Here is a 25,692-nt window from a genome sequence, read left to right as displayed (position 1 = left end):
CCCATTTTCTTGCCATTTTGCAATCTGGAAACAATCAAACCTGTTCTCTCTTTTAGTGCTATAAAAAGTTAGGAAGGGAAAGAGAATGACAGCACACTATGTATCAGTGCAGCTTCACTCAGAAGATCAGCAAATTTAGATTTGGGCCTGAACTATAATTCTGGATTGAAATACCCACAAATTGTTGGTGAATTTGGATCTAAGCTCAGATGAAAACTTTATGGCTGTTCCCTACCTCTCATGGGCTGAACCAAAATCTTAAATACCCAACATTCAATGAGTTTTGTAAGTTCGGCATAGTATTTAAATGTCCACCTTTCCTTGGAGTGAACATAAGACCAGTTTAAAGTTTCCTATGATTTTTGGGTCTGGTTGTAAACATTTCCCACATGCACCACTTTATTTATTTTGAGCTTCGTAACATGTTTGCTTTCTTGAAACTGCGTTGGGACATTTGAGTGAAGTTTTTTTGTTCTTTTAAATCAATAAAATGTACTTTTTTAAAGACAATGGAGCACTCAAATTAAGAAGTTTAATAGAGAAGTGTGTCAGGCTGCTGGCTTTTTATTTTAGGGCTGACATGTTAGGCTACGTCCTCCTAAGGAAATGAACTAAGAGGCAGAAGGACTGAATACCTAGCAGTGCTAAGTAACATTTTCTTTTATCTAAAGTCACCGTAAAGAAACTTTCTCCCTGTTGTTGTCTCTTTCTGACTTGTAGCCTTTTATTTCTGTCTGGATTTTTGTAATTAGTTGTTCATTCCAGAAAGACATTTACCAGGAAACCAATTAATTTTGGAAAATAAATTATTTTAGAGGTTTCGCTCATGTGTAATGTCTAAAAAAATTCTGCCTGAAGTAATTACAATATTTTATGAAGTAATAGTTCTCCAATTTAGCATAATTCTGTACTTGTAGTTCACTCATTATTGCCTCTTCCTCCAGCCATTCCCCTTCAATCAATCAATACAAAAAAACTTACTGTAAATTTTGGCACAGACTTATAGTTGCATCATTTTCTTAGAAGTCACGTGCTTTGGATTTCCTCTTGTTTGTGATATACTGAAATGTCTTTCAGATGTTTGTTTATAAAAAAAATTCAGGAAAGCATAATAAAACTTCCTTTACATTTTTTTTAAAATAGCCAATAAATTAGTCTACTGTATCTTATCAAACTGCCACATAAGTCTATGACTGAACCTTATAGCACAAGGTCAGGCATTTACTTAGACAGCTAGATTGGTGAGAGGGAAAGCAGGCTTAACTAAACGTACTTTCAGTTCCTGTTTCCAATTGAGACTCTTCTCTGCCTGGGGCCACGCCCACAGTGAAAGCTCATTGGTCCAGATGCTTCAACTTCCTACACAAACAAACTTCTGCTGTATTGCTAAATTGAAAGAAGCAGCTTGTTGTCATGGTGTATTCTAAAGTCTGGATTCAGGACAGAGGGACAGTATTTTAGTTGCTGATATGTGATGCTGACGCTGTGCTGCATGAAGAAGTTTTCATTTATAAATGTTGGACTTGTGCCCAGACTGCTATGGTAGAATCTGGAAGAAAACACAATAAGGAGAAGAACGTCAGACCAATTTTGCAGGAACATATGTGGGGGGGAAAAGGCTTTAACAAAAGACATTTTTCGAACAGTGAAAGAACTAGACCATGGACAATAGTTATGAATCTTTAAAAATCTATCCTGCGTCAACCACTATTATCCATGCAGGTAACTATGTTCTTCATAATTAAGCTAAAGAATACCTGACTGTATCTACCATAGCCTGTATTTATATCGGGGAGGAGAAGAGGGGAGGGAAATAGGAAATAGAATGAAACTTTACAATTTCAGTGCCTGTTGTTTCAAGTTTATTGTTTTTCTCTTTTAATATTGTTACCAAAAACAGGATCTTGGAGAAAGGGATGGTTATGAAAATGTGTTTGTCTGAAGTGCTTATTCAGGATTGAATAGGAATTTATTATTAGTTCATAGCTTTAGCAAATGTAGGATGTTTTGGGTCTGTCCCACAAGAGACAGTGCTGTGTCTGGGTACAAGGTACTGTGAGCGTGTCATAAGCCCATATTCTGCAAGATAAAAGATATAAGAAAGAAGGTGTGCATTTTTGGTACCAGGTGGATGTGTGTGTTTTTGGCCTCAAAGGAGAACTTTGGCTATTATGGAAAATTACCCAAGGTTAGGATCCGTGAAAGCATGAGCGGTTATAGGTCCTTGACCTCTTAGATGTTGGTTGTTGGAAGCTGGGTCCAGCAATTCTCACACTTCTTATCAAACTGTCTGTACTGGGCTAGCTTGATTATCACTTCAAAAGTTTTTTTTCTCTTAATTAATTGGCCTCTCAGAGTTGGTAAGACAACTCCCACCTGTTTATGCTCTCTGTATGTGTGTATATATATCTCCTCAATATATGTTCCATTCTATATGCATCCGAAGAAGTGGGCTGTAGTCCACGAAAGCTTATGCTCTAATAAATTTGTTAGTCTCTAAGGTGCCACAAGTACTCCTGTTCTTCTTTTTGCAAAAAATGAAAGGAAGGGTGGGAGGGAATTGGGTGGGGGGAACATATAAATAAACAAACTGAGCTCCATTTTTTGATCTTCTAGAGTTAAAAAATACAGCAGAATTTGAAACTATGGTAGATTAGTGTTCTGAGATGTTGGGCCAGATTTTCAGCTGGTATAAATGGGTGTAACTGAGCTATGCTGATTTACCGCAGTTGAAAACCTGGCCCATATCTTTTAAAATTTGCCTTGACTACTATTTTGAAATTAAAAAAAAAAAATCACACGACAGCGTCAACGAAGGCAAATTCAACGTGTACACTTAAAAAGAAGGGCAAAAACAAAGACATAGGACCAGGTATTGCAGCTACCTACACCTCATGCAACCCCATTGACTCTAGTGAGGTTGCACAGCATGGAATTTGGCCCACAATGTATGTATTGCTATAATTATTAATATCTGTAACAGCTGTTTGAGGTCTCTGGACATGAGTCAGCACTCCAGAGACAAGTTAGGCAGGTAATAGATACCAATCAACATTAATAAAACTTTTGCTTGGCTCTTAAGAATAACAGCTTTGAGGATCCTATTGCCATCAAAATAGGAAATACTAACCTGGTATATACACACAATTTAAAAAATGCAGATAAAATTGAGTAGGATTGTGTTGCCATCCAAGAGCGATATTGGCAGGGTGGTGACGGGATACGAGAGGAAAGAACAGAACAGTTGGCTGCACTTTTGTTTTAGATACCTCAGTTGTTAGCACTAAATTAAACATCATGGATGAAAGCTGCAAATCATGCTTTTATACAGAGGTGAAATGCTACAGGTGGCAGACAAATGGAGTAAAAAGTGAACCAGGTTTACAATGTGAATAAAAATCCACCTATCTTCCTTCAAGGATCAATTGGTCATTGTTCCAAGAGCACTTTTTCCCCTTCTTATTTTAAATGCCATTTTACTTGTTGACTGATACTACATTTTTTGCAGATACTACTTACATGCTTAGGAAATTGTGTCAATTTTCTCCACAAAGAACTGATCCTACAGTCCTAACTCAGGCCAAACTGCCAGTGAAGCAAATGGAAGTTTAAATAGGAGTTAGGACTGTAGGATTGAACCTACAGGTGAACATTAACACACAACAACAGAGCAGCTAACAGTGCCGCATTGCGATTATATGGTGTTACTTTTGTCCTTAAATCAGGCAAACTTCAGGACTTCCTAACTGGGTAGGTTGGCTATTCAGATGCTGTGATGGTGAGGACGACACAAGCAGCGAGACCGAGTATCTAAATCAGATGAATAAACACCCAGAAGTACCCCTCTGGAAAGCAGTATATTATTATTTACCTTTTTGCCAAGCACTGGTGCTGTGTTTAGTGCTATACAGATAGAGGAGTATGCAGTGTGGACAGAATATAAGCTTGGCCTTGGCTCCCAGAATGTACAGTCTAAACAGCAAAGGGTTTGTAATGCCAACAGATCCAGAATTGGCCTGGCATACAGGAAATTCTGGATATGTAGAGCCAGTGTTCACTCCAGCAGAGTGGGCAAGTAGAAGGTTTGACTGAGAGAGACTGGAGTGCACAGGTGCTTTGGCTAGTTCTAGTTTCTGGAAAAGACCCTTAGGGTCAGCAGTGTACAAATTAAATCAACTTCAGGGTGCTCTGTAACCCGTGCCACCGGGCTGAAGTGGACACACAATATGTGGTGCCATATTGCTGACCCCATGTGTCCAGAACTAAAAAAAAAAAAAAATCATGAAATTGGTTTAAAAATAGAGATTAGAAAAATAATATTTTTGTTTTTTGCCTAATTCTCTTCAATTTGTGTACAGTCATTTTGGACTCTAAGTTCAAACCTGATTATATGCTTAGAAAGGCTCTTCGCTACTTGGTGCAGATTACTCATATCCTTTCCTACCTCATGGGTATGGGGACCTGCCAAGCTATCCTTCTTGCTTTCTACGCAAGATAGGCAGCTGCCCACTCACATACTCCCTCCACAATTATCTGCCTACCTCTGGCCTGTATTCAGTGCTTCTCATTCACTTGCACTTCTCTTGCTCCCCATCACATTCTCCTTCTCTACCATGCCACTTTCCTCTCCATCTTCTCAACCTGCCTCCCTGAATCTGCTTCCTGCTCCCTACATTCCGGACTCCATTTTCTCTCCTCCTTCCTAAATATCCCCTTCCTTTCTGCATCCATAGTCTCATTCCCATTACTTCCACATTCTCCTGTCCTCTACCTGGCCTCCTCATCTTGGTAATTAAGGGGCTACCATCTTCCCTGATGGCAATTTAGTTTCAGCCCCAGTGGAAGCAATGAGAGGGTCCAGATCTCAATGAAACAGAATGGGACAGGATCCTCACATATGGAGGAAGGGCAGAAAAGAACTCTGAGAAAAACTAATAGAAAGAGCTTGTAAAAGAACAGATGTTACTTTTCTAGAGTAGAGAGGCTGATATTGACGATATCTGCCCGAAATACTTTGTTGATGATAAATTGACATGGCTAAAATGGATAGGTTGTTTTGAGCAGTTTGTGTGGCATCTGGAATTGTCAATAAGAAAAATGAGCACCAAGTAAACTGCCTTACGTACACCATGAGAAATGAGTTCGACAACATTCTGATAACTGCAGATTAGAAAAATGTGTATGGTACGCATTTCATTAGGAAACCTGAGGAACTCTGACAGAAGACTTTAGGAACAGGTATCAAAGAAGGGACAACTACCTCTAGGAGATGTACCAAAACTCTACAGCATTCCTGGAAAATTAATTGTGCCCACCCGGAGCTTCTGAATGCTATAAATATTAGAAAAAGGGTCATTAGAAAATATTATGCAGATCATGAAAGCAGGTGGAGATGATATACAGTGAAAAAGAATCATAGAAAGAGCAGATGTTTCTTAGTCAACTGACCACTGTGGACATTTTATATACACTTTGGGTGTAAATAGCTCCAGATCTGAAAAGTAACATTTTGTATGCATATTACACTCACTTTGCACAAGTGTAAATGGATACAGAAAAAAGAAGAACAGGAGTACTTGTGGCACCTTAGAGACTAACAAAGGTGCCACAAGTACTCCTGTTCTTCTTTTTGCGGATACAGACTAACACGGCTGTTACTCTGGATACAGAAAGTGAAGAATGAGGCCCAAGGTCTTTTGGAAACTGTACTTGTGGGAGTAGTGTCAGATGGCAGCTGTGGAAATAGGGGTGGGGAAGAATGTGGGATATTTGCTAGCTGGCTCATCCAACAGGGGATATTTATTTGTTCATTAATGTATTTTATGAATATTGTACAGGTTACACAGTAGACTACTTTGCTGATTATTCTTTGTTCAGGGTTTACAATCCATGACTTGATAGAAAGTGTGCTCTGGAATTGGCAGTGCTCTGCAACTTACTAGAAAGAGATTGGAAAAATAAGCCTTTGCTGAGACAATTATTCAAGTAATACATTATAACTTGTTTTTCCTTTTTTTAATTTATGTATATTTAAAAAAAATATATTTTTCCAGAGCACACTTTCTGTGTGTGTGTGTGTGTGTGTGTGTGTGTGTGTGTGTATAAACAAGACTTCACTATCCCTTTTACATTGCAATGGAAAAACAAGTGTATAAGGAAAATATAAACACAATTATAAAAAAATAGGAAGAATACTGATGTAACTTTCTATTAAATTTCATAATTTGCAAATTAATCCAATGGTTCAGCTAACATGATGGGCTAAATTCATCTTGTGTAAATCATAGAATCATAGAATATCAGGGTTGGAAGGGACCTCAGGAGATCATCTAGTCCAACCCCCTGCTCAAAGCAGGACCAATCCCAACTAAATCATCCCAGCCAGGACTTTGTCAAGCCGGGCCTTAAAAACCTCTAAGGAAGGAGATTCCACCACCTCCCTAGGTAACCCATTCCAGTGCTTCACCACCCTCCTAGTGAAATAGTGTTTCCTAATATCCAACCTAGACCTCCCCCACTGCAACTTGAGACCATTGCTCCTTGTTCTGTCAGCTGGTACCACTGAGAACAGTCTATATGTGCTAACCAGACACTGTCAACTTAAAATTTGACCTAAAATGTAAGTGTGCTATGAAAGCTTTTATAAACCTTAAGCAGATTGAAATGTTTGCAGATTTTAGTTCCACTGAAATGAGCTGCTTTTAAACAAAAAACAAACAAACAAACAGTGTCTTGCTAGAACTTCAAGCTCTGCAGCACTGAGTTTCTGAAAGTGAAACTGACTACAAATAAAAGTGAAACTGGTGTTGTTTTTCCTTGTCCAATCTCAGAGAAATGGCAAAAGTAAACAGAGAGCTTAAGTGGAAGTCCAATCCTAGTGAGGTAAATAGAAAGGAGCATAAACACTGCCAAATTAAGTGTAAAAATGTAATAAGAAAAGCCAAAAAGGAGTTTGAAGAACAGCTAGCCAAAAACTCAAAAGGTAATAAAATGTTTTTTAAGTAGATCAGAAGCAGGAAGCCTGCTAACCTACCACTGGGGCCCCTGGACAATTGAGATACAAAAGGAGCACTTAAAGACGATAAAGTCATTGCGGAGAAACTAAATGAATTCTTTGCTTCAGTCTTCACGACTGAGGATTTTAGGGAGATTCCCAAACCTGAGCCGGCTTTTGTAGGTGACAAATCTGAGGAATTGTCACAGATTGAGGTGTCAATAGAGGAGGTTTTGGAATTAATTGATAAACTTAACAGTAACAAGTCACCAGGACCAGATGGCATTCACCCAAGAGTTCTGAAAGACCTCAAATGTGAAATTGCGGAACTACTAATAATTATGGTTTGTAACCTGTCCTTTAAATCGGCTTCTGTACCCAATGTCTGGAAGATAGCTAAAGTAACGCCAATATTTAAAAAGGGCTCTAGAGGTGATCCCAGCAATTACAGACCGGTAAGTCTAACATCAGTACCGGGCAAATTAGTTGAAACAATTGTAAAGAATAAAATTGTCAGACACATAGAAGAACATAAATTGGTGGGTAAAAGTCAACATGGTTTCTGTAAAGGGAAATTGTGACTTACTAATCTATTAGAGTTCTTTGAAGGGGTCAACAAACATGTGGACAAGGGGGATCCAGTGGACATAGTGTACTTAGATTTCCAGAAAGGCTGACAAGGTCCCTCACCAAAGGCTCTTACATAAATAAAGTTGTCATGGGATAAGAGGGAAGATCTTTTCATGGACTGAGAACTGGTTAAAAGATAGGGAACAAAGGGTAGGAATAAATGATAAATTTTCAGAATGGAGAGAGGTAACTAGTGGTGTTCCCCGAAGGTCAGTCCTAGGACCAATCCTATTCAACTTATTCATAAATGATCTGGAAAAAGGGGTAAACAGAGAGGTGGCAAAGTTTGCAGATGATACTAAACTGCTCAAGATAGTTAAGACCAAAGCAGACTGTGAAGAACTGCAAAAAGATCTCACAAAACTAAGTGATTGGGCAACAAAATGGCAAATGAAATTTAATGTGGATAAATGTAAAGTAATGCACATTGGGAAAAATAACCCCAACTATACATAGAATATGATGGGGGTTAATTTAGCTACAACTAATCAGGAAAAAGACGTCCATGCAGTGTTCAGCTGCAGTCAAAAAAGCAAACAGGATGATAAGAATCATTAAAAAGGGGATAGAGAATAAGATGGAGAATATCTTATTGCCCTTATATAAATCCATGGTGCACCCACATCTTGAATACTGTGTACAGATGTTGTCTCCTCATCTCAAAAAAGATATACTGGCATTAGAAAAGGTTCAGAGAAGGTCAATTAAAATGATTAGGGGTTTGGAACGGGTCCCATATGAGGAGAGATTAAAGAGGTTAGGACTTTTCAGCTTGGAAAAGAGGCGACTAAGGGGGGATATGATAGAGGTATATAAAATCATGAGTGATGTGGAGAAAGTGAATAAGAAAAAGTTATTTATTTGTTCCCATAATACAAGACCTAGGGGGCACCAAATGAAATTAATGGGCAGCAGGTTTAAAACAAATAAAAGGAAGTTCTTCACACAGCGCACAGTCAACTTGTGGAACTCCTTGCCTGAGGAGAAGGCTAGGACTATAACAGTTTAAAAGAGAACTGGATATGTTCATGGAGGTTAAGTCTATTAATGGCTATTAGCCAGGATGGGTTACGAATGGTGTCCCTAGCCTCTGTTTATCAGAGGGTGGTGATGGACGGCAGGAGAGAGATCACTTGATCATTACCTGTTAGGTTTACTCTCTCTGGTACCTGGCATTGGCCACTGTCGGAGACAGGATACTGGGCTGGATGGACCTTTGATCTGACTCAGTACAGCCATTCTTATGTAAGTAGCCATAAGTAAACTGGATTTAAAAAAAATCCATTCACTTACGATACTAAAAGAAGGTGGCCTTGATAACATACAGTATGTAGAGAGTCTCCCTGAGTGCCTGCTCTACAATATCCCTCTCTCAACTCAATGGAAATGCTGATATTCAGCTGCAACAGGGACCTCTTTTGGACCCTACTATGATGAGTGAACTTCAGTCACTTGAACATAGCCTTTTTGAACTGATTAATACACACAGCTTTATCTTATTTATTGTGTCTTCCCCCACTCCTTTTTCAAATGACTCACTGTTAAAGAAAGATTTATTTAAATTCTTCAGTGAAGTTCTCTTCTAATGCAAACCGTGATTCTGCCTCTAGCAGTACGAGATGCAGTAACTCAATAGTCCTAAGATTTCTTTTCTTAATTCTTAAATGTTTCCCTTCCTCCTTCCCTTGTGGGATAGGTGAGAAAAGCGATTGCCTCCAGTGCTTAATGCATCACACAACTCAAAAACTCACTGCATCCTTGTAATTTTGAATCCCAGCCCAGCTGGTGGTTCCTGGATTTCAGACTCTGAATATGAGTTCAGCACTTTTAAATCAATCACTCTGAACAGTATTTCTGTCAAGGAGAAACCTTTTTGGGGGGGGGGGGGGGGGGGGCGGAGGCAGGAAGGCTTTCTTTATTTTCAGAGGCAGGCCCTGAGAAGTGAACACACTCATAACTGTATCCGGTATGTAGAGAAATATTAAATCATATAAAATTCTTTCCATTTATTTAGTGATTGTTCTATTCCCCTTGTCTCTCAATCCAAGGAAGATTTCTGTACTTCACTGAATTTACAAATAGCTCTGCTTTTTCCATTTATTTGTGTTTCCATATCGATGAAAACACTTCAGAATGTTTTAGTAATTAATAGATTGATTATATGGAGCATTGCCCTCTCTGCAGAATCAGTAGAGCTCAACTGTATACAGTCTATACAGATATTAGCTAAAGAAAATTCTCCCTTTGCTCACGTGGATGGGGGCTGCACTTTTTGGAGCAGAAGGCTTTGAGTTGTATTCTGGTTGTCACCATGATGTTCTGAGAGTGCAGCTCTGAAGTCCTAGGTGGACAATTACTCTTTAAAAAATGGAATCCTCCTAAGTTGGATCATGTTATCTTTTGGACTTAAAAAAAAATCCACCCATTTATGAAAATATGTTATGAAGTGATTCACTTTTGTTAATGGTCCTTAACAATCCTCCTTCTCCTTCCTCAGTATCATGTTGCACCGACCTTAGTTGGGCCCAAAAAACTGGTTGTGACTTGCTACACAGTTTACCAACAGTTTCTAGTTTGTTCCACTGCGATCCTTGGACCACATGCTCCCTTCTCCCACAGCCTCAGCACATATCCTATGGTGCCATCTTCCTCTGAGAAGTCAGATTAATCAGAGAATTAAGTTCAGGTTTCTTGCATTGTAGTGCAGACAGAATCATTGAGGGAGGTCTGCAGAAAAACTTGAATCAGGCATTTTTAAAGTTAATTATGTATGGACAGTTATTTTCTTTATAGTTTAATATTTAAATTTATAAATGTATCATGTCAAAGCAGATATTATAAATGTCATGCACATGGACTGGATCTAACATTTTAAAGGTGTTTTATGCATGTTAACTTGGTTTATATTTGCAGAACCTTTTACAAAAGATACAAGAAATACATGAAAGTGTGTTGTGGTATAAAGATATTATTGGAATGAGTTTGGGGTAGTTGCTTTACTCATAACGAGTAGAGCTGGTTGAAAAATAGACATTTTCATGAAAAACTTGGAAGTTTTTCAAATTTATTTTCATGCTGAAGTGTTCAAAATGGACCCAAGATTTTTGAAAACAAAAAGAAGATCTGAAATGGTCTCCGGGGAATTTTTTAATTAAAAATGTTACCGAGACGTTTATCAAAATGTTTCACTATGGAAAATCATAACCATTTTGATAACACTGACAATTTTTTATGAAAAATGTTTTTCATGTTTTTAAAATAAGGTACTTTTGAACAGCAACAAAAAATTATTCAGAAAATTTCAACCAGCTTTATTCACAAGTGGTGAATTCCTGAGTTAGAGCTATTGGGTACTGATCACATTTGAAAAAAATGGCAGCTTATTTTAGTTGCCTCTGTGTATTCACTTGGGTGAAACTCTGAGCTGCACCTTTAAGGTTGTCATGGGATCAGAGGGAAGGGGCCCCCGAAATTGCTTTGCCCCAGGCCCCCTGAATCCTCTGGGTGGCCCTGTTCCCTGAAGTGGGGAAGGGTTCCAGCAGCAGGAACCTGACAGCCTTTTCCTCACTGCTGGAGTCTTTCCCTGCAGTGGGGAAGGGTTCCAGAAATGGGGAGCTGCCAGACCCTTTTCCCACTGCTGGAGTGTTTTCCTGCAGTGTGGCAAGGCTCCAGCAGTGGGAGGCAGTGTGACCCTACACTGCTCAAAATAGCAGTGTAGAGAGGAGGCATGGGCTTGGTCCACTAGAGAACATGTAGGGTATGTATTCCACAGCTTTCAAGTGTATCTTCACTGGCTTAATCCATGCCTCCCTGTCTACACTGCTATTTATACCTGTGCTAGGGGGGCTATGCATGTATGTACACTGCACGCTTCCAAAAGAATCCTATGGCGTAGTCACACGCTAAGAGGCACAACACAAAACCGATTATCTAGGGGAGAAGGAGCTATGGTATCTTTAAACCACTTTTACACCCTCCCAATTCTATGCTGCTGCACAGCTTCTGGCATAATTTAGACAGCTCAGAGTGCCTGATTATGGGACACAGCGCTGCCCAGAATCTCCACGGTGCTAGGTGCTTCATCCCTGCCCTTGACACACCCTTCCTGTCTCCAGCCCTGACATTGGTATGTCCCCTATGCATACCAGGTCTTGTGAGGGGTTCCTTGGAAGGCAGTCTCATCCCTTTAACTTCAGATTCCCATTTTTGAAAATGTTGGCCATATATTTTGTGATGCAACAAATGAAATGTAGCCACATGGATTGTCTTCTGCATCACAACAGTTGGGTGTGTGGAGGGCAGTCCATCAAAAATAGAGGTGTTTTTATTCACCCTCTTCCTTCCACTCATTTACCTTGACTGTCTCCTACTTAGTTCTTGTCTTCTCTTCCTTTAGAATTCCCTGTAGCGGTAGAGTACAGACTAGCAGGGCCGGCTCCAGGGTTTTTGCCGCCCCAAGCGACAAGGGAAAAAAAAAAAAAAGCCGGGATCGGCGGCAGCTCCACCGCACCACTTTCTTCTTCGGCGGCAAGTCCTTCCCTCGGAGAGGACCGAGGGACCCGCTGCCGAAGAGCCCGACGTGCCGCCCCTTCCCCTTGGCCACCCCAAGCACCTGCTTGCTGGGCTGGTGCCTGGAGCCGGCCCTGCAGATTAGGCAGTCTCTAAGGCTGTCTGCTCTGCTTTGAGGGTAACTATAAGGGATGCTCAGAGAATCACATTCAAGGACTTTCTCTGCCAGAGCATGAGGAGAATGCTATTCCCATAGCCAGGCTGTTGACTGCTGGAGGCTAGAAAAAGGAGCTGAATCTGCAAATTGACTTCTTGAGCCCCTCTAAAAGCAAACTTCCAAAAGCACCTGCTTTACCATGTTGACTCATGTTGAAAGCAGTATATTCCAGGCAGGAGGGGAGAAGGGGGCCAAAAAAAGAAATCCTTAGTCAGAGGTAGGTTTCTAAAGGTTGAAAGTTAGTACCCTTATGCATTATGCTGTTTTAATAACTGAAAGGAAAAGTATTTAAAACAGAGCTCTTAAATGTCTAAGCTGGGTGCGGAAGAATGTTTTCCCCCAGTTGGGCCCCTTACCATATGTACAGTATTATTACTGTAACTGTATTGTACTATGAATGATTTATGTAGTGATTTATCCACTCTACCATGACTGTCACCAATATCTATTATCAGCTCATATTCAACCCTTTTACAATGGAAATATATGTAACTTTGTATGCTGCTGCATTACTTGCTTTTTAAGCAATAAGATACTACAGGGTGTGCATTATTGGCCACTAGAGCATGCCTCCATGTGTTCATTAAGCACAAGTCTGGAGACAAAGCGCTCACCCACTGTAGGAGCATGATTTAAGGCCAGTCATGTGTACCCAAAATCATTTTATTGTGATTATAAAGTGAACATTGTCCATTTTAAAATGTTTTTAAATGAAAGTTTGGTCTGTATCAAACTAATCTTGTTATGAAAAGCAGGCAGGAAAAGGAAAATGGGGGAAGGGGAATGAAACTTATTTTGGTACAATTTTGAAGCTGCTAAAAACCTGTAAGTGTCATTTCTTGCTTTCATAGCTGGTGCTGCTTTAAAGTCTAGTCCTGTTACTTGTGATCCAGTGGTTGCTCCTCTCAATACTGCTTCTCTAGCAAATGGGCCATTTTGAACTTTCATTTTCTGTTAAAATTAAATCAGGGGAACTTGACAACTCAAGACTGGTGTTTTTTTTAAAAAAAGTCACTATACCAAATTCAGCCCATTTTTGTTAGTAACCAAAGTTTGTTATTTCCCCCCCATCTGATGGCTGTTTGGTTTGGTGGACTATATTAAATGAGTTGGTAGTGTCAGTCCAATTCCTACTGTACTGAACTGACAGAAACCGAACTATCCTCTCTCCACAAGAAATTGTCACTCTTAGGATTTTAGGCACATTTCTGGGACAGTTTGGGGAAGCTTACCCAGAGGCAGCACATACTGTACCTGTTCCAGGAATAACAGAGGATTCATTCTGCAGGGTGGCCAATTCAACAGTAAATTCACTTAAAGAGAGGGAAGAGTGGTTCCAGAGTGTTTAATACTCTCAGTTTCTAGTAAAAAAATACATTGGAAGATCAAAACAGCTCAGCTGCCAGTGAAATGAGATAAAAATGGCATTTGGGCAGATAGACTTCAAAATGTACTGCTCCTGCTTTTTTATTTCTTCAGTGGTTTAGACCTGACTGGCACTTCCAGTGCAGTTTTTCTGATGGCTGGGCTGTTTTTTCTTTTTCAGACTCTTTTTTTTTTAAAAAAAAAAATATTTATTTATTTATTTTTAAGGCGAAAGGGAGAAGAGAGGAGTAATAAGGGCATCTGATGTGTCCTTTGTAATAAGTTGGGAAAGATCCTAGAAACCCACCTTCCAAAAGAAGTCTGTTCAAAGTGGTAGAGGGAAGGCACTAAGGAATGATTCTATAAAGAAAGTGATCCAAGTGGTGATCCAAGGCATTAGAAGATAATTGAGTAACCTTAACATGAATAAAATATACTTATCAGTTTTCCAGTAATTATGCATCTCCTGCATCGTTGTAGTGAAATAAAATACAGTATTTTATTTCATTATATGGAAACCTTGGACCCCCTATTGGCATCATATTCCCCTGGAGTCTTTAGAATGAGGATGTGCCTTTGGAGATACAACCTTCAGTTCCAACCAACACTGCAGCAGCATCTCAGTGGTGGATCTACAGGATTCTCTCTCTCTCTCTCTCTGCAGTTGGAAGGTGCAGGACAGGGGCTGGGCTCCTCTGGATTCTACCTCCCAAATCTATTAGTAAAAACCCTGGAGGTTAACCCACTCTACCTTGTCACTTGGTAATATGGAGCACCTCTTTTGGCAGGTCCCATAGGTAGCTGAGGTTGATGAGTTGCTTGCAGTGTGGCTCCATCGTAGGTACTTGGAAAAAAGATAAGAGCTATTGGATCCAGTGCAGAGGCCCTCCAGGTAGATGGCCCTGTATCTCTGGTACATACTGAGATTCTTGTGGGTCCCATGATATCTGCAAGTCCTGGGGGTTAGATCTTTGTCTTTCAAACACTGCCACAAATGGAAGAATTCTTAAGAAACTTGGCAAGTTTCTTCTTCCCCTTTGTAGGTTATTCTCATGTTGGGGAGAACGGAGCCCTAAAATGGCACCAGTGGTCACCGCTATAATTTTTTTTACAATCCTACAGACATGTATGTATGTACAGCAACATAAACTTGATTTGGAAGAAAATAGATTTAAAAAGTAGAAGGTATCCTAAAGATTTATTTCTTGTTTTATTACTGGCATCTGGATATGAAAGGACATAATTTAGGTAGCTAGATCTAACTGGCATTTTTGATGTACTCTATATACTTATACCCACAACCCAATAACCGCCTCTCATACTGCACCCCCGTTACTGACTTATGTATATCATATATTACTGTACTTATCTTGATCCCAGTTGGTCTTAAATTTATTACTGATGCTTACAAATATTTTGTTTTAGCTATCTGTGCATGTTAAACATAGGATCCTAGCAAAATGTCATTGGTGAAAACATGCTACTTCCTTATACCCTCATAGTTTCTTACACATTTATAACTAACTGCTTTATTACTGCACAGATACACATTTGCAGTCTCGCCCATTGCTAAATAGCAATAGCAGAAAAGTTGTGGTGGTGGGTTTTTTTGTTTTAAAGTGAGGCCTGCAAGAACAGAGACAGCTGCCAATGTCTCTCAGTACAAGCTTGTCCATAGGAAGTGGCAGAAGGGGGACTCTGACTGGCTTCATGTGGAACTGGTGGTGTCTTCTTAGCCCTCCCCCATAGGGAGATGGTCATAGGTGTCCAGCAGTAAACAGTCAGTGTCACTTTCCAGCCATGCCTTATGTGCCCAGAGGCTGTAAAAGTAGGAGGAAGAGGTGCTTCTGGGGATTTCATGCTCTTTGCTGGTGTCCATGCCCTTGGTGGGGTTTGAGGAGAGCAGGCTGTGGCCCTGGCTGGACTGCTCTTACCCCTTGCTCCAGTGATGAAGCCATGAAGCTGCTGCTGGTGTAATTTGACTCTTAGGGAAATAGTTTGTTTCTCTCTTAGCTTGTGTAGGCAGGGAAAGTGGGCTGCTGTTCAACCTTTGTGCTTCTTACACGTGCTCTCCACCACTGGTATCATAATCTAGGACCATCTCTCCTCCCTGCCCCCTGGGGTTACCAGCCCTCCAGGATTGTCCTGGAGACTCCAGAAATTAAAGATTAATCTTTAACTAAAGATTGTCATGTGATAATTCCCCCAGGAATTAATCCAACCAAAACTGGCAACCCTGCCCCAATGGTGCAGCAGCCTGGTTCCCAGGTGCTGGCCTTACCCATGGGAGAATTTGTCCTCTATGTTCCTACCATGGTGAGTAACTCATGGCCCACTCCCACATTCAGGGAGAATGGATGAGGGCACTTGTATACCAAGATAAGTACCTTACGCATGGTTAAGGCAGACAGAACTTTATATAGACTGTAAGATCAATCCTTTAGGGAGTGACAGCAGTGATCTGTCACAATGAAACATAAAAGCCTGCTACTTTACTTATTGTTAATTGGGGGTGTGCTGTATATTGTGTTGTCATGTGCTCATTTTACATTCATTACTGGGCTACACCCTAAGATTACTCATGAATACCAGCTAGTGCACAACAGGGCTGCCTGCATTCACGTTGTGTCCTGCATTGAGCACATTACACTGTGATCTGGTATTGGCTTCCATTTTGTTTGTAGGGGAATCATAGAATATCAGGGTTGGAAGGGACCTCAGGAGGTCATCCAGTCTAACCCCCTGCTGCTCAAAGCAGGACCAATCCCCAGACAGATTTTTGCCCTAGATCCCTAAGTGGTCCCCTCAAGGATTGAACTCACGACCCTGGGTTTAGCAAGCCAATGCTCAAACCACTGAGCTATCCCTCCCACCCTGTAAAATGTTGTTTTTAACCTTACACTGTAAGTGGCTTTGTTCCTGACTGCCTCTCCATATGTAATTTCACAACAATTGAAATCAGCTGAGGTGCAGCAAGCTATCAATTTAACTGGGATAGGGCTTGTAACAGGTCATTATCAGGTAAAAGTCCTCAGCAAAGGTCCTCCTACAGAGCTAAATGTAAAACCCATCTTTTCAGCCATGCTTTCCTGTAGAAGCACCCTCACTTTCATACTTAGATGTCCGCCAAAACTTAAAACCAATCCTACTTACTTCTTGTTAGCAGAGAAGGGTGAGACGTATTAATGTTAGCCCTTTTACTTGTGGAAGGCACTCAGACACTATAGTGACAAGCACTATGTAAGAATCTAGATCAGGGGTCGGCAGTGTTTGGCACACAGCTCACCGGGGTAAGCACCCTGGCAGGCTGGGCCAGTTTATTTACCTGCTGACGCGGCAGGTTCGGCCGATTGTGGCCCCCACTGGCCGCGGTTCGCTGTGCCGGGCCACTGGGGGCGGCGGGAAGCGGCGCGGGCAAGCAATGTGCCTAGATTTGTGATAGGGCATAATCAGAGAAGAAGTCCTTGAATCTGGAAATGACTCTCCAGCCTCTGGGATCAGGAGAGTCCAGACTTATTGACCTTATGGGCTCAATGCATGGCCTATTTATTTCCCTGGCTTTTTCTGATGAGGTGGGCCAACTGAAGTAGAACTGTTTTGAAGGGGGGAGATTTTAGTTATGGTGGTTTGAGGGTTTAGTGAATATCAGTCCATTAGAACTTAGTATGATTATTTAATAAAAATTGCAAGGGCACCTATAATTTGGGATTAAGTCTCTTTGGTAAAGCAAAGCAAATAAAAACAATTACAGTAATTAAAGTTGTAGGGTTGGTTTCTGTATGAATGGACACTCAGTCTTTGCTCATGGAGGTGGGTGGAGGTAGACAGAAGGCTGTTTGCATATTGATAGGGCAGGATGCAGCTGGGAGGAAACTAGAAATTCTGTCATAGGGTCTGCAAACAATCTAGTGACATCAAATGGATGCCAGTGCTTGCCTGAAATCAGTAACAGGGAAGATAATGGAAGGAAGACGAAATAAAGAAAAAAGAGTACTATCCATTTTTTCAGCATGCTGCCCTGTCTTTGACACATACCAGTTTCCTGTGTGTTTGTATGTGTGCGCACGCGTTTTTAGCCTACTTAGTTGTGTGTCAGCTTCTTACCAAACCCCGGAAAGCACCCCTTGGCTGGCCTCATTTTTTAACTCAGTAACTTATTACGGTAAAGTTGTAGTTAATAGTTTCTGGAAAGATGATAGCAGTCTGTCTTTAAATGTACACACTTTGGGCTAAATGTTGAGAAATCACAGGTATGTAATGCAAATCCTGGGTGTGCCAGCCAAGCCTGTAGAAAAAAAGCTCGTTAGGATTAATCTCTGGCTGGGTGACTAATGCAAAGGGAATGAGTTACTTTCCTCCCCAAGACTGCAGAGATTTTGACATAGCTTTCAAAGGGGTTCTACTGGAATGTAGCTGGTTACTTTGTGCAGTTAGGTATGTTATCTGGTGCAGAAACCCTTGCTTTAGACCTCAAAATAGCATAGTAAATTAGAGACACACACAACAGCACATTCCATACCAGGGCTTAAAACAAAACCTCACACCCAGTTTGGACTAACTGAGTTACGTAACTATCCAACATACTTTAAGAGCATTAAGAGCAGCAGCATATGAGAGCTGTCTTACCTCCTGTTTTGTTTCTAGAGCTTTGCCAGATTTTTATGTTTGAAGATCCATGAATATGACGTGATGCATTTGTTATATCCCATCTCAATCTTGTTTCCACAGTGACTTTCACATGTAATATTAGCAAAATGACTTGCTGCCCTAGCTTACTAATGCCATGCATATGTTAGTAAGGAGTAGCTGAAGAAGTGTCATTTTATTGATTGATCTATGCAGTCTTTCTTAGGTAGAATACTACTTACTGCAAAAGTTTGTATAAGACAATAGGATATTTTTTTATGTTTTTTTATTTTGTTGTTGTTGTTGCAAGTGTTGTAAACAGCTATTAGCAGTCAAAATTATCAATGGTATGTAATTGTTAGCCCCATAAAAAGAAAAATAAATGGCTGTCTTACCAATAAACTACATAGAACGGACTGACACACAGAAAATTTCACCATAACGTATGGTATTTCATCACGTTGCACTGCATTCCAAGTAATTTACCATTGCAGTTGTAGTTTCAGATTGAAAATCTTTATTTTTTCCTATGTCCACCAATTTTTTTAAAAAATTTCATCTGTATTACATATTTTATTGTAGGTATTTTATCAGTCTTGGTGAGGATATTAGCAGAGCCTTCTAAAACTCTTGCCAATTTTCAAAGAGAATTAACAGAAAGGGTAGATTTTCCTGATAATCCTTTTAAAATTAAAATATAACACCAAAACATTGTTTAAGTGACATTGAGGGTCTGACCTAAACCAACTAAAGCTGGGAAATTCAAAGTGAACAGCTGACACTCTCTGGTTAAGTGCTCATTGTGCTTATGTATTGAAGCCAGAGACTGGGAAACCTCAAAAGATTCAGAGGTCAGTTCAGATAATATCCAAACTTTTGGATGCTTATCTCAACCCCGTTAGTCTGGAGAATGGGCTAGAAATCTTCAGGATCAGGCTTTCTTGTGAGAAATGCAGCATTTCCTCATTGATCCGAACATGGCGGCAAAATGAGGACTGACAGATGCATAAAATCCATTCATGTAACAGGCCACAACTTTTAGTAAACTTAAACTCAGGGAACAGGTACTATGCGCCCATCACCCATACTCTCCTATACCAGGAATGAAGTGGTTCCAATGTGGGGTTTATAGGGCTCCTACCATATCATCCGTAACTCTGGGTGGCTCAACTCAGCTCACTCAAGAGTCCTACCCTTCCATGCTTTCTACAAGGGAAACAGAGGATGCAGAAGTGTGGGGACCTCACACTGCGAGGGCCACAAGATCTCAGTCTTTCCCATGAGCCCATCAGCAAAATCACTGGCCTTTTGCCTCAGCAAGCCCTTCATTTTATCTTTTTAACTGCACTGGAAACTGGCTGCAAGTTGTGACAAATTAACATCGCAACCAAGTAACTTAGGTATTAAGCACATTTCTGCTTAACCTACTGTGGCTCAAATGTGCTGCAAAGAAGGTGAAAAGTCTTCCCAGGCCTCTGCCAATTGACTGTATGGCAGAAAAAATGTCTTTGTCCCCCAAGCAGGCAATTAGCTAGACCTTCAGCATCTGCAAGGCCGGATTCCCATGCCTAGTTTAGACTCCAGATGGTCCATGCTCTGCACCCCCATTGAGGTGGGTGGGTGGAATTTTTGATCAATTCATGATGAGCATGACTCTGCTTGCACGAAGTAGTTGTGCTTCCTTCCCCGCTTAGCAGTAAAAAAGCAAGTTGTTACACAAAATATTTTAACCAATAGAAAGGGACCTGAGCCACAAAGTTGTGATCAATGTCTGGTCTTTCCTAAAATTTGGAGTGCTCTGATCCCACATTTTCTTTCTGACCCATCTTTATTTAAAAAAAATTACTACACTTTTTTAAAATATCAAAGGTTCAAGTTTTGTCCTGTTTTAGTTTTGATCCAAATTGTGCTATTCTGCTTTTATCCAAACTAGTTCACCATACAGTAGTACATTGGGTATGTGGGAATTAGCTTCATACACTTATCTGATATACAGGCAATACTTGGGCACAGCAGGACTTGTAAAAAGTATCTCTTATAATACTTCCATAATTCATGTGATTTGTATATCATTCTAGGAGTTGATGTTAAAACTCACTAAATATTCATTCTGACTTATCTAAGAAATATCCTGTGATGTTTCACAGCGCTAGTCCTTTAAAATGGATGGCAGATTTTTGTACAGAAAAAGGAGCTTTGTATTCCCATAGCATTTACATTTTTCTTGAATAAGCTAAAACTCCAGTTAATCTGAGGCAGAAGAAAAGCTTTGCCTCTCAGCCACTAGCACTAAGGTTAGCCCATATTTTACTGAACTGTTGCAAGCAGAGCCTGGAATCACTGATTAATGCCAGAATCTCCTTTTAGTTTCTCTCTCAATGCATTACTTTAAAATTTGCATAATTGTTTAAAGTTGCACATTTTGCGGATACTGCCCCTGTTAAATGGTACAAGGAAACACATTACATTACATTACTGACAGGATCAAAACAGAAAGTGACACTTTTATGCAGTTGTGTATTTTGTGAACCAGGCCTGTAATTGGAATGTATTAATGATTTCCTTGACTCTGCCCTATGCAGCTCCGCCCCAGCTTCCCCCAAAATAATCCACGTAAACTCCAAGGATATTTAACACATTTTGAGCTGTCCAGTTCTATGTAGTTCCTTGTAAAGTAACTTGGAATGATGATTCCAGCTCTGTAAGACGTGTTCAGACAGAAACTCACACATACACATAGCAACACATAAAGCACGAACCTGTTAAGGATTTCACCTTTTAAGAAATGACAGAATAATTACAGGACAACATGTCCTTCATGACTAAAAACAACCAAGCTAAAGTGCTTTCAAGGCTGGCATGGCCTACTTCTCTACTGGCAAGCTGCATAAATCATAAATTGTTAAGGGATTGATTCATGCAATATGTGATAGAGGAGTCAATATAGTATGTGTGCATATAAAATATGTACACACGCAGATACTGATCTAAATTCAGTTCTTAGTTATACATGTGAAAGAGCATATATATATATATATAATAATATATATCCAGGATACCCAGTCATGCTTTTCTAATGAAAGGTACATAAGTGCTTCCATTTTAAACTCTCTTCATGAGCGGTTTTTAATGGCTGTCAATTCAACCTCAGGCTGAAACTTGGTATATAAGAATTTCTCAGCCCTGCAAGAATGTTTCTGGCTTTGTAAAAGACAAAAATTCTGTTACCTCATTTTACCTATTTTTTTAGCTGGATTAAGATTAAAATGTTGTGTTTTAAAAGAAAAAAAATCTTACCCTACCTACATACACACTAAGGCTCTATTTTTCTAAATCCGTGTTGGCATTTTGAGGTACATTAATGGCCCTTGGAAGGTCAGTTTGGGTGGATAAGTGGTAAATTTTCTTGCAAGCCTCTATGACGTGATATGCTGCCATTGTCTTTCAGATACTGTGGATATTCTATACTAGTAAGGTGGGGTTTCTCTTTCTGTATATTCTACTGTTCAGACTGCAAATATGCTCCTGTTTTAACTAAGGCCAAGGGACTCCTGAAGGATCCAAATGCAAGAGTGACCCAACCGCTGCAGGTTTGTTCGGAAATTAAAGTTGTCTAGAAATCAAACCTAAAAGAAAATTGTACCTACTCCAAGCCCTGGGAACTTCTTCTCCCCAGCCTTAACTTTGAGGGACAAAGGACCCTTTATAGAGCTTCTGTTTGTGCATGAACAATTTTGCACACAGACATATAGACTGTTTTTGAGCACGGTCATCTGCATGTGCAGGCATTAGATTCTGTTTTTTGTTCATGCAGATAATTGAATTTACATGCACAAAACTCATTTTGGCTCAGTGTAGAGCTTGGGAGGACAGATACTTAAGGTTTGAAGGACAGATGCACAGCAGGGGGCTGGAGGGATATATGGTAGCTGGGTTTGGAATATTGAAATAGAGATGCCACAAAGTAAAGATAGAGGTACAGTTCTCATCGGTGTCTGAATTTCACTGAGCACAAAAGGAATTTAAATACAAAGAGCAAAGTAACAATAGTATTAAAGGTATGCAATTGAGTTGGCACCCACCTTTTGCAAGCAGCCACTCTGGTTGGATGTGTCTGTGTCCTTTCAATTCTGGTGATCTCTTTCAGAGGTTCTCAGGCAGTTTCCCCCCCCCCCCCCCCAGCAACTCAGCTCTCCTGCCAAGTCACACACACTATCTGCATGTGAACCAGAACATACCCCTTCCAGGGTATACCATCCACCCGGGCCCATCTCAGTACCCCTCTGGTGGTGTCTATAGCCCTCCCTGGCTCAGTCTTTAAGTAGTCCTATCCCTGGTATGGCACCGTATCCCCAGGGCTTCCTTCCTGAAGACACTATTTTCCTGCGGCCCTCCCTGGACTCAGTCCCTACTCAGTCTCAGCAGCCAGCCAGGAGCTTCTTCATTGCTCCCCTGGTCCCTGCTAGCAAATTGGTTTTGGTTCAGTCCTAGCAGCCACCTAGGAGCCTCTCGCTCCCCCAGTCCCTGCCCACACTGAGCTGTCTGTGGCCCTGCTTCTCTTCCAGCCAGGTACACAGTACTTTTTTCTCCAGCTCCAAGCAGAAACTGCTGCTGTGTTCTGCAGCTCCTTGTATATGGTCCTCCTGGCCCCCGTTTGGCCGTTCCAGCAGCTCCTCTGATTGGGTGCTTCCTCGCAACCAATCTAGGCCACTTGGAGGACCTCTCCATCACTCCTTTCCTGGGATGGATGTGACAGAACCCTGAGGCCTCCAGCAGGGGACCTTTGGGCCTAGTCCACCCCATCACAAGGTGATTTTCCATTATGAAAGAGTGCATTCGAGACCCAAAATTTTCCCTCCGTACACATACTAGTGATTTTCTCACCTTTGGGGCCCAGTTCAGTGACAGCCTTTCCACCGCCTTTAATGTCATTTCAGTTGGACCCTAATACCTCATCTTATTAGTATTAGAATTGTTAAATTATTCAGTGGAGACTGTAGACCATAATAGGCCAGATCCTCAACTGGTGTAAATCTGTGTAACTCCACTGATGTCAGAGGAGCTACATCAATTTATGCTAGCTAAGGATCTGGCCCTATAGGTTTAGATACATAAAAAGGATTTTGAAGTGATGTAAATTCCCTAGTCTCCTATTTACCATCAACATCATCACATTTAGGGAAATTTGCATCCCGATCCAAAATTTGCAGTTTAGATCCTCATCTAATTTCAGACACAGCCCATGACCCAAACCGGAACCATTGCAGGTTGAGAACTATAATCTGGGATCCGATTTAAATTGGCAACAGTCAATAAATTATGGTATCAGGCCCATTACTAGGCCCTGTCCTACATTCCTATTCATACAAACACTTTTTGAATTCAGTAGGGGTCTCCCTGGTGTCAATGGGAGGTTTTCCTGAGTAAGGACTTGACTTTATTTCAGTGTTCAGGTTGTATGATATCAAGACCACTACAGCAATACGCTTATGCACCATGGGGTGAAATATGGATGGAATAGCAGCCTTAATTCTGAATTTCTTGGCTTGTCAGTTCGTTTTATATATCATTAAATTGTTCTGTGAAGGCTTTAGCCACATGAGTCCCATTAGAGTCATTGGGCCATATTCTCAGCTGGTGTAAATCAGTGCTGCACCATTAAAGTAAATAAAACGCTGCTGATTTTCATGAGCTGAGGATCCGGCCCATTAGGAGTGACGTGGCTATAAAACCTTGACAGCACTTTGGAAGCGATACCCCTTCAGCGCTGCTGCAATGTAGTTTTTATGATATTTATGAGAAACCCACTTCTGTGTGGCTCAAAAGCACTAACTAACTCCCATCAACTTTATTCCCACTCCATAACTATTAATACTAATAATAACTAATGTTCTAAGTTATTGCTATCCTCTGCATCTCCCAGTGTATGTTTGTCTAATTTTTTGCCTGTTTCTTAGATTGTAACTGTATTTGTCTTGTTCTGTATATGTACACAAACATACAGAGAATGTTATTAGCAGGGATTGTCTTGTACAGTGCAATAGCCATGCTTAACAAATACTGTTCTGTATGTGTGTGTAATACATGGAATACATTATTAGTGGGAGCCCTTTATTTGTCTTGTGTGACAGGTGTAATCCAGGTGCTTAATAAATAATATCCACACATGGATAAAATTGTATACTAAATGTCTTGAAACACCTTCCTTTTTCACTTGGTAACTAATGAAATTATTCTTAGGCAAGAACATATTGTGTTAGCAGTTCCAGTGTCTAGACTGAACTCCATTGCACTATTGGCTGTGCCAATGATTTGGCATAAACAGTTGAGGTCGTTTTTTCTGACAGGCAAGACATTGGAAAGTGTGTTGCAACAATTTCCTTCCAATTACCCTCTTGCTGTGGAGGGTGGGGATTCATACTTGGTGAGATGTGGAAGTAAGTGTGCATGTGCTTTTCTGTTATATGCTGGCTAGATCCTTGGTAATCATAGGAAGAATATCGAGACATCCATTTTTCCAGCTGCACAAATAATGGCAATACTGATCTGTGACCAAATGGTTTCTAGCCATTTTCTTTTTATGTTCCATGGTAATATTGGAAAAATCTACCCCTAATTCAAATGAATCTTTTATTTGGTATATGTCTCCATTTGACAAATAAAATGTGTGGATGGTCCAGAATGTGAGACAGTGTCACTAAACGTACTGCATATACACCCCACTACAGTTTCAAAATACATAATGGCATTCTGGGTTGGAAGCTATATAACCCATCTACAGCTGTTCATTTACCATGTGTAGCTAGTGGTTTGGATGTAATATATATTTTTTTTAATCCATGAAGGGCCAGATTTTCAGACTGGCTCTTAGGAAGAAGGAGGGAAATAGTGGGAAGTCAAGAAAAGATACTTTTTAGTATGGAGTGTGTGGCGATAATATCCAGACATGTCACCACGTTAATTCCATAATGCATACTTCTTCTAGTAGCCATGACACTGGGAAATTTATTTATCATTTATTCATATAGCTTCCTGTGTTGCTCAGCAATGTAGTGTCTAAGTGCCTAAGGGAAACCAGTAGAAGCTTCAGATTACAGATTAACACGGCTGCTACTCTGAAACCTTCAGATTATATTGTGCCTCAGTTCCAGTGAATAAAAGCTAAGTAGCATGCATCATCCAATCTAAACATTCCCCCTATTGTTTCTAATGGGCCATTGCAGATCCAGTCAGGACTGAAGCTCAGGCTTTAGACATCTTGCAAGATTGCATGAAGAAAGCATGGAGCACATCCAGAACCCAGTGATGTTTGCTTTGGGGCCCCTGACCATGGCCTGTTTAATTATTGATG

At 40.5% G+C, this 25,692-nt stretch overlaps 1 protein-coding gene across 7 annotated transcripts in view; it reads left to right on the top strand.

The window, feature by feature from the left end:
* Window positions 1–1,359: 1,359 nt before the first annotated feature.
* Window positions 1,360–25,692, top strand: part of LOC101947507 (uncharacterized) — a 186,425-nt gene continuing 162,092 nt past the window's right edge. For 4 of the 7 annotated variants that reach the window (XR_010589689.1, XR_010589690.1, XM_065554198.1 and 1 more), the window contains exon 1: window positions 1,381–1,722. Coding sequence is in view for 4 of the 7 variants with exons in the window: in XM_065554198.1 (XP_065410270.1) it covers window positions 1,662–1,722 (61 nt within the window). In the remaining 3 variants the exon portion in view is untranslated. Of the gene's footprint in view, window positions 1,723–3,767; window positions 3,856–25,692 lie in introns of all 7 variants that reach the window. The other 3 variants (XM_065554197.1, XM_005298099.4, XM_065554196.1) reach the window with 3 other exon arrangements.

This window comes from Chrysemys picta, chromosome 8 (genome assembly GCF_011386835.1).
Source record: "Chrysemys picta bellii isolate R12L10 chromosome 8, ASM1138683v2, whole genome shotgun sequence".
Classification (NCBI taxonomy): Eukaryota; Metazoa; Chordata; order Testudines; family Emydidae; genus Chrysemys; species Chrysemys picta.
The sequence above is the reverse complement of the archived record's forward strand: the minus strand, read 5'-3'. Positions and strand labels throughout refer to the sequence as shown.